Source organism: Scyliorhinus canicula, chromosome 1, assembly GCF_902713615.1.
Source record: "Scyliorhinus canicula chromosome 1, sScyCan1.1, whole genome shotgun sequence".
NCBI classification, from domain to species: Eukaryota; Metazoa; Chordata; class Chondrichthyes; order Carcharhiniformes; family Scyliorhinidae; genus Scyliorhinus; species Scyliorhinus canicula.
This window is the reverse complement of record NC_052146.1, coordinates 32,609,279-32,618,625: the sequence shown is the minus strand read 5'-3', so window position 1 is coordinate 32,618,625 and position 9,347 is coordinate 32,609,279. Positions and strand designations below refer to the sequence as shown.

The 9,347-nt window shown below is 46.6% G+C and overlaps 1 protein-coding gene across 1 annotated transcript; it reads left to right on the top strand.

Annotated features, from left to right (window-relative positions):
* The first annotated feature begins 1,010 nt into the window (after positions 1–1,010).
* Positions 1,011–8,928, top strand: selenoe (selenoprotein e). The gene is made up of 4 exons (XM_038818013.1): positions 1,011–1,147; positions 6,462–6,538; positions 6,879–6,957; positions 8,605–8,928. Exons 1-4 carry the CDS (start codon positions 1,031–1,033, stop codon positions 8,746–8,748), a joined length of 417 nt encoding a protein of 138 aa, XP_038673941.1. The 5' UTR covers positions 1,011–1,030; the 3' UTR covers positions 8,749–8,928.
* Positions 8,929–9,347: the final 419 nt, after the last annotated feature.

Below are 9,347 nucleotides of genomic sequence, written 5' to 3'. Positions count from 1 at the left end.
TCACTATTTTTCAACAGTGCTTGACACAACATTTAAAACCACCAAAAGAAACCTCTGGAACATCAGGTGACTTGAATGCCTGCTAATCTTTTTTATAATGATCAGGTTTCCTCAGAGTCTGTCTCAAGAAGCATTAATCTTCGGCGACTGGGTGTGAGTTTGCCACCCTGTTTACATTCAAGAGTGAGGCAGTAGTTACACCAAAATGGACCAGGTGCAAGTCTGCTGCCATGTTTGAATCTTGGCAGTCAGGTTTCCCAGTAGTAACAGGAAGCTTTCTGATGCAAGAGAAGTCACGTAATGCCAGTTAGACCCTGATACCTCTCTGTGCCCATCCGACTGGCCAGTTCACACTCCAACCCACCAAATATCAGCAGTGCAAGTCCGGAGGCGGCATTTCCAGTGATACTTAAAGTTGTCACATAACAAGGGATGGAAAATTTGCCGGTATTCTTTTAGAAGTGACTGGCGTTTTTTTCCGCATTGTTGAAAGCTTATATAATTGCTGTGGTAGGTTTGGCATTTGTTGTCTGTGGCTCTGAAATGTTGCTTCTTTCTCTTCCTGATGAGAAAACATACCTTCCCTCGAACCTGCTGTGGCAGGACTCAAGCAAGCAGCTGCGCCAACTGATTCCCCAGCTTTCTGCTGGTTACTTGGCAGCCCCTCAGTTGTAATGCTGACGTGTGGTTGCTGCATTGACTAAACATTACACCGACCTGGGAAAAAAACCTGTGGTGACACCTGTTGCAGGTCAGACAAGGAACAAACCATTTCCCTGCAGATAAATTGTGTTGAATACAGGTCAAGCTTACATCAAGTGTCTGACTTGAGCTGACTACACTCATTAATAAACTCAGCACAGCCACAAAGTAATCTACCCAGGCTGTTTACCTCAAATTGGGTAATGTATATTTGTATTCGGTGCTCGCTGGGTCTCCTCCCTCTGGACAATGGTTTAGCCCTAAGCCTGTTATAAGTTATGAATGTGCCACGTGGTCCTCAGTTTGTCTCTTGCCCCAGTTAGAAGAGATGCTGTCGGCATTGCTGTTGTGTGCTCTGGCGTTGATGATCCACCACGCTGGTGGACAAAAAGCAGCAGAAGAGGTGAATCAGGAAGAAATAGAAATAGCTCGAGCAGCACTATTTGTAAGTACCTGCGTTTATCGTTAAGAAACTGAGGAGAAGGCAAGGTTCATGCTGCAGGACAAAGCTGGAGAAAGGAAACCAAGGGAAGGCGGAGTTGCCCAAGTGATGAAGGCCTTGTCCCTTAAGTATATTTCAGAAGGATTGGGATACTATGGGAGGTAGGATCCCTCAGTCCCAAGACTGAGTTGGAATATGTGATGATGTGGCGTGTCTTGGTTTTTAACGAGCGAGAATATGGTGAGGAGAAGAACTGAATATCTTTGTTCCGAAACAGAAAAGAAAGTTTAGATAGGAACATTAGTATTGAGAGAGATGAAAGGTTAGATCAGAGATGACTAAGCGGCTGGAGGTGAGAGTAAGATAACACAGCAGCTAAGTTTTCATTGCTCACGATTAAATACGCAATAATCCTTCTTGACAAAGTGATATTCACATGGAAAGTGATTGATAAGGAACAACGCTTTTGATCAGATGCCAATGTTAGCCAGGGCAAGTTGAAAGAGACAACTGAACGTGTGGTGTGTAAATAAATGACCAAGAACAGGATATAAGTTTATGTTGCCAAACGAATGGAGACTGTAAAGTTACAAGATGATTATGCATGAGGCAGACCATTAACTAATCCATCCAGATACACTGTAAAGAAGTAGGCCTTTTTTTAAGGATATACCACCAGTGTATATATCGGATGTTGTTGAATGCATCTTGAGTTTATGCCAGTACAGTCACAATCTTCAGTACAATCTTCCAGCCCCTCCAGCAGTGGGAACTTGGCGAGTGGGGAAACTTAATTTACCGGGAGGCCAAAAATTAGTTTCTCAACATGGAATGCTGGGAGGCTGTCCGGGGAAGGAAGACGGACTGTCTGGAGAAGGAAGGGAGGCAGAGATGGAAAACAAGGGTGCACAGATGCAGGATGAAGCGAAGGGCCTTGCTTTTTGGGTCTGGAGGTCCTGTAGTTGGACGTGGGAAGGGTACTCTGGGCCAGGATGGTGGGAGAGAGAGTGATGGTCCTAGAGAGCAGGATCCATGTCATTTGTGGTGGGGTGCTGAGGTACTGAAGGTACTGGGCAACAGAGGGAACAATCTTCATGAGAGGGAGAGTGGGATGCAGTAGGATGACAATACCAGGGTAATAGTTGGGTAGTTGAAGATTTAAATATAATATAATCTTTACAAGGGAGTATGAGTTACGGACGTGGTTGAAACAGCTGGCTTAGATAATGGCAGGGGTCAGAGTCAGGGTGGGCATGGGGATGGTAACGGGCATAGGCTCAGAGTGGAAAGAAGGCATGTGGAGGCTGATGGTTATAGGTGCAAGATAACAGGGGAGGTTCAAGGATGACAGGGTAGAGGAATGTTTATATTGGGTGGGTCAAGGGTGATGAGGGAAGCTGGTGGGTGACACGGGGAGGGTAGACTTTGTGGAAAGCTACGTGCACCATTTTCTAAGAATCTTCTTCACAGCACCAATGCGCCATGCCTGTCAATACACAAAGTGAGGGGCAAGGTATTTTCAGGTGGGTAGAGTTCAAGGTGAGCAGAATTGGCTGCCCCCCTAGTAATTATGAAGCAACCAGATGAGTATTATGCTCAGTTGTGTTCTCCTCTCTATAGCTAAGGCCACACATGAGCGGGTTTGCTTCTTTAATCATGGGTCTCATAGCATCGAACTCCCAGCAAGGTTGGGAGCTGCGATAATCTCGCCTCATGGGATAATCCCCCAGCCCATGGAATCTGCCTAATGAAACTTGGCTGCAATCACTTTATGCAAGATCAGTTACTGCTTTCGGTGAGGGGAAGCACAGGACAAACAATAAGTGAGGACTCACCAAAGTTGCAGTCAACTTCAGTCAGGCCTATTCAACCCTACACTTTATCTCTCTTGCAATCAAAGACAACTTGACAGTTGCTGCCGCACTTGTTGGCTGCACCTACACATGAGCTCACAGCTCCGTTTGAACAGGAACGGACAGGTCCAGTTGGCCACTCACACTTCCCAATATCTCACCATCCAGGAAAGACTCCTGTTAGCTATTCCTCTGGTCATAATACACAGACTCACGTTTTGATCCTCCATCTGCCAAGTTCCTGACCACTCACTTCTCCTGTCAAACTCCCTTGAAGTCTCTTTGCGTCCTCCTCACATCAGGATCCCAGCAGGACCTGCAATGACGACTACAAATGCTGCACAGAAACCATTCTTGGAGGGCTCAAACTTCAGTGCACAATATCTGCTGGGTTGCTTGATACGTGCCTAGGGCACACATTCACAGATGATGCCAAGGCTGATGTCTGACTACTAAATGATCACACTACTGACAAAATGAGACAATAAATGGTTTATCATTAAGTACAGCAAACCTGAACACAGTGCAATTAAACATTTCTACAGGTGCCAAAAGTTGTATCTGTTTGCCTTGAAAACTTTTTTATCTTTCTTTTCATATTACGACATTTAGGTGCAGACTCCTGTGAATTTGTTCAGTAACTTAACTCTGCGGTTCCTAAAAAGGAATTAGCATCTATCAAGTCAGTTTCACTCTGGGATCTGAGTTGTCCAGTATTGACATCAGCTTGGGATGGTAACACACTGTGTGTTTTGCTGGACCTAGGTCTCCAAGACAACTGCCACCCTGTCCACAGAGGTAGCCAAACACTTGCTTGCAGGAATCACATTAGCAGACAAAACGTGGACAGACTCCTCCAGCATTTGGGCCAGTCTGTGCATTTCTAAAGGTTTTTCACAGGATGTTGGCATCAATATGCCAGTATTTATTGCCCTCCCTAATTACCCATGAGAAGGTGACACCCACAGCGATGTGGAGGAGGGAGTTCCAGGAATCTGACCCAGCGACAGTGAAGGAAGGGCAATATACTTCCAAGTCAGGATGGCGTGTGACCTGGGGCGGGGGCAACTTGCAGGCGGTGGTGTCCTCATGTATCTTCTGCCCTTTTCCTACCAGATGGGAGAAGATGCAACTCAGAAAGCCTTGGCGAATTTCTGCAGTGCATTTTGTAGATTGCACAAACTGCTGCTACAGTTCATCAGTGGTGGAGGGAGTGAATGTTGAGTGATGATGCATGGGGTGTCAATCGGGTCCGATGCCGGGACGCAAACCTCTGGTGACCAGAGAATTGGTGGCAGTCGCGTGCGGTCGACGTAGTGCCGGTCGGGGGCCATTGAAAGAGGCCCCCACGGTGATTCTCCACGGTCGACTGGCTGAGTTCCCGCTGGCGTGGTTCACGTATGGTTCCATCCGGCGGAGCTCGGAGTCGCGGCTGTGGTGGCCGTCCTGGTGGGGGGGCGGGGGGATCAGTTTCCGGGGGGGCCTCCACGATGGCCAGGCCCTCGATTGGGGGCCACCGATTGGCAGGCGTGTGCGAGCTGGGGGGCACCTACCTTCTTCCGCGCCGGCCCGCCCTGTGGCTCCGCCATGTTGCTCAGTGTCGGCGCGGAAGCGGCCGCCGCACGCATGCGCGGACCCGCGGCTGGCAGTGCGAGGCCGCATATGGCAGCTGGAGCAACACGGAGCACTCCGGTGCCGTGCTGGCCCCCTGTGGCCACGGAATCACTGGGCCAAGAGGCCTGTTGATGCCGGCGTGAAAACACTATGGTGTTGACTCCGGCATCAACACTTAGCCGCAGTTTGCAAGAATCCCGGCCCCTGACTTTATACAATCTCCTTTGCGGGTAGCAACAAGATTTAATCTACAAGGTTCCCTTTTCCTTGCATACATTTTTCATACCCAACAGTCATGTTTAAAGAGGAGCCAATTTAAAGACTTTCTTGAGTCAAAGGCAGAGAAATTGAACGGGAAAAAAAATCAAAGTCTGCTTTTGGGTGTGTTTGGCAGGGTGTTCCTTGGCGCCGCAATGCTATTTAACGCACTTTGTTATTTGTTTTGGCCTCAGCAAGGAGCATCCCATCGAGACCGCACTTACATCATTTCCTGCACTGACAAACTCAGCTCCCCAGTGCAGGAAGACTACTCACGGATTGGGGAACCATTTGTAAAGGCAGCTCCGATCACTCCACCATCCCCCCCCCCCCTCATCAGCATCCCTACCACAGCCTCTGGACCCTGCACCCCCCCCCCCCCCCCCCAATGCACCCAACTTACCTCTTCCATGGTTTTCGAGTCCCCCCTCACCCACCTCGTCAGGACAAGGCACCCTGTCCCAACCCCTCGCATGGGCAACCTGGAATCTGATTTGGCACCGCCAGCCTGCCACCCTGGCTGGCTAGGGTGCCTGGGTGGCAGTGCCAAGTAACCAGGCTGGCAGGGCCAAGGTGGGTGAGTTCCAGTGGGAGTGCCAGGGTACCACTCTGCCCAGAACCCAACCACCTGGGTGTCTCCATGCTGCTTTAACAACTAGTCCATGTCTGTGTGGACCAGTATTAACCGGCGCCCGGTCAAGGACTCGCTGGGGAGTCTATTAGTTCCCGGGCCCAGGGGAGTATGGAGCAGACATTTTTAATGAACCTTATAGCTCATTTAAATATGCTGATTTGGATCACATCCAATGAGGCCAAATTCCAGATTGCGACATCTCGCAAGCTTCAGTTGAATCTCGTGAAACGTCTCAAGCTTCGCAAATCTTGTGAGAGGCATCTCGCGAGATTCAACAGCCTCGTCACGTCACCAGGTCGGGTGCGATGTGGCCGGTTAATCCTGCCCAGAGTGAATTTATTACTACTAAAAAGGTAAAGAAAAATGGTAAATACATTCATTTCCATTCATATGGATTCGAAGTGAAAATTGTGCACAACAGTGAATGGAAAGTGAGCCGTCCATATCCAGTCATTCTGGAACAACTCAGTCACTAGTATAAAACCCCCGAGTGCAAGTTTCACCAGTAGGAAAGGAAAACTGAGTGCAACTCAGCCATAAAAAAGATGGGGAACAATTAAAGGCGAGCATCACAATTGGGTGACAGAAATTCTGACAGAGTTTACGGGGCTTCTGCTTATATCAAAAACCATCGACAGCATTTATCTGGAGAGGTGGCATGTGCGGAACCAGCAAAAATAAAAGGCAGAAACCCAAAGCAATGGTGCAGACCAGCAACCAACCCTTTGTTTAGTGGTACACCAGGCATTGGTTCCAACACTAATATCTGATATCGGTTCCAATAAAGCCAGAATGGGGAAAGCGGAACAAAGGAGCAGAATTGACAGGGGTTACACTGATGGTGAGTTATAATATAAAAGGCACAATCCAGAGGCATCAGTTAGCATAACCAACCAGATTAACATCATTTCTTCAGCTCTGCGCTCTGTTGATCCCACATTTTGATGTTGATTTATAGGCTCCCAGTTTGGTTGGATGATCAATTAAGAAGATACCAGAGCTGTACCAGTTCCTGCTGAACCGTTTGGCATTGTAGTATCCTTTTTATATGATTGTAGAGAGGAGACAAGTTGACATATTCCATCCTATTCTTTCTTTTACCTGTGGGATTCATCATGGTTGTGAGCGCAGTATCTAATCTTCTCGATTCAAAGCTTTCACATTCAGGAATTATTATTACCAAGCTTAAAGAATACTGTTATACATTCTGCGTGCCCTTTAACTTTCACAGTATTCAATTTTACTCAAGCAGTAATGGACACTCACTGGGTAATTGGCAGACTCATCAGTTTACTAGTTGGCGCAGAATAGGCAACTTGTCCAATACTTCCTCTCTCTGTCTCTCTGAACAAGTTTCCTTACATTTGTTCTTCAGTCATAATCTGCAGTACAACTTACAGGATGACAAGGAACCCATACTCCTCTTCTACAATCTGAAGGACGAAGTTGTCAAGGTCAGTATCCACGTATGTTTGAATTTCTGTGCAACATCTGGAGAAAAAGGTGGATATCATAATTATCGTAGAATCCCTGCAGAGCAGAAGGAGGCCATTCGAGGCCATTGAGTCAGCACCGATCCTCCAAAAGAGCATCCTGTCCCTGTAACCTGCACATCCCTGGACACTAAGGGGAAATTTAATCATGGTCAATCCACTTAATCTACACATCTTTGGATTATGGGAGGAACCGGTGCACATAAAGGAAACCAATGCAGACACGGGGAGAAAGTGAAAACTCCACGCAGACAATGACCCAAGGCCAGATTTGAACCCAGGTCACTGGCGCTGTGAGGCAGCAGTGCTAACTACTGTGCCACCGTGCTGCCCTAGCTAGAGAAAGCTGGGGATCTGTCTCTTTTATACCAATATAGTTTAGTCCAATAGCAGCAGACAGAATGAGAAAATATAGATCAAAAAGTGAAGGTATTCTTATACATTCTGCATGAGACACAGATAATAAGTAGAACGAGACAGAGAGGAATGCAGAAATTGATCTGTGCCAGGAAAGACAAAAAGAAAAAAAAGAGAAAAAAGAGAGTGTGCATGAACAGGATGGAGAAACAGATGCGGAAAGAGAAGGATGGAGACAGTGAGAAATGCACAGAGGATGTAGGTCAATAAATGCTTGCACTCATTATCCATAAAAAATGAAAGGGAGTGGGAATAGTTTGTAACTGATACGCTGACCTCTTGTATAAGGACAGGTTTTGCAGTGAGTAATTACAGTCAGCACCTGACGGAGAACAATTTCATAAAGGATAACAAATTCTTGGTTGATCTCAGAAGTAGGCTGGGGATCTGATCTTTGGTTTTCCAGCGACACAATAGAAACCCACTTTTCATGGTGATGTCAGTAGGTTGATTAATATAGGAGCATCTACGCCCGACCCTAGTAGTGTAGCGCGTCTTTCCTCCCTTGTAAAGATAAAGAATTGTAGAGCAGTGCTTCATTCTGATGATGGCCTTTAACTCCCCAAACCACAAAGCTAACAGCTACAAATAATAATATCTTACATTGCAGAAGGAGGCCAATTGGTCCACAGTGCCTGTGTCGGCTCTTTAGAAAGAGCTCTCCAATTAATCTCACTCTCCTGCTCTTTCCCCATAGCCCTGCCATTTTTTTTATCTTTCACATATTTATCCAATCCCTCTTTTGAAAGTTACGACTAAATCTGCTTCTATGCCTTTTCACTTCAGGCAATGCTCTCCGGATCAGAACACGTTGCTGTGCAATTTACTTTTACCTTGCATTGCCTCTGATCATTTTGACAATTACCTGTGGCCTTTGGTTACTGGCTCTCTGAAAATAGAACCAGTTTCTCCTTAGCTACTCTATCAAAGACCCTCATGATTTTCAACACCTCTGTTAAATCTCCCCTTAACCTACTCTGCTCTCAGCAGAACTGTACCAACATTTCTGGGCGTCGATAATAATTGATAATTAAACGCTATGTAATTTTACCACAATCTCTTGTTTGTAGTTGAAGGTAATTGTTCTGATCTGGCTTCTTGTTGTGTTGCACGAACGGTTCATAGAGACAAAGCAATGGGTAGCCACTGTGGACTGTGTTCTCAATGGTTTCTGCTTCACCTTCCCTTCAGAGTTACCTGGTAAGGGACATGACAGCGGACGAACTCTCTGCTCTTCTCGAATCCATGGGCTTCTACAAAAAATCAGCCAAGGGGGAGGAAGTACCAAAGGAATTCCAGCACTTTCCATTGAAAGCTCCGCGAGACGAGCTGTAGATCAGCGGACAGCATTGCGGTGACCGAATGTTCAGCGTGAAGATCACTTCTAAAAAGCATGGATGATGTTCGAGCCTGAAAGGCCGCCAATAGTCAGGGCTCGAGCTGAATGGCTGCTTCTTGGTGTGGCTAATGCTAAAGGTTTTTGTTCAATAAAAAAATCCATACACTCATCCTCAACCCTTGTAATATATTCTGTTCTTAGTCCCAAATCTGACCTACTTTCTAAAGGCAGGGCTCTTACGTGACACGCAGTGTACTGGTGGGAGCCTAGTACATCAGAAACTTGTATTTATACAGCATCATTAACGTAGTAACATGTCCAAGGCGCCTTCACCATGGTGCGCCTCCAGCAATCTGATAGGAAACAAAATGATGGTGCTCATTCTGCTCTTATACACCATATTAACTTAGTTGTATCCTCTCTGCCTCCGTCCTTAGAAGAGCTCCCTTAATTGCTAATCTGTGGGAAACACAAAGGGAGGGTTAAACCTGATATAATATTTTCCTCTTCACTGAGCGTTCCTGGGTACAAAGGGAAGGAATGATCAACCTTGGAGAGAGTGACAGCCCCTTTTGAACAAGTCTGTGCACATCTG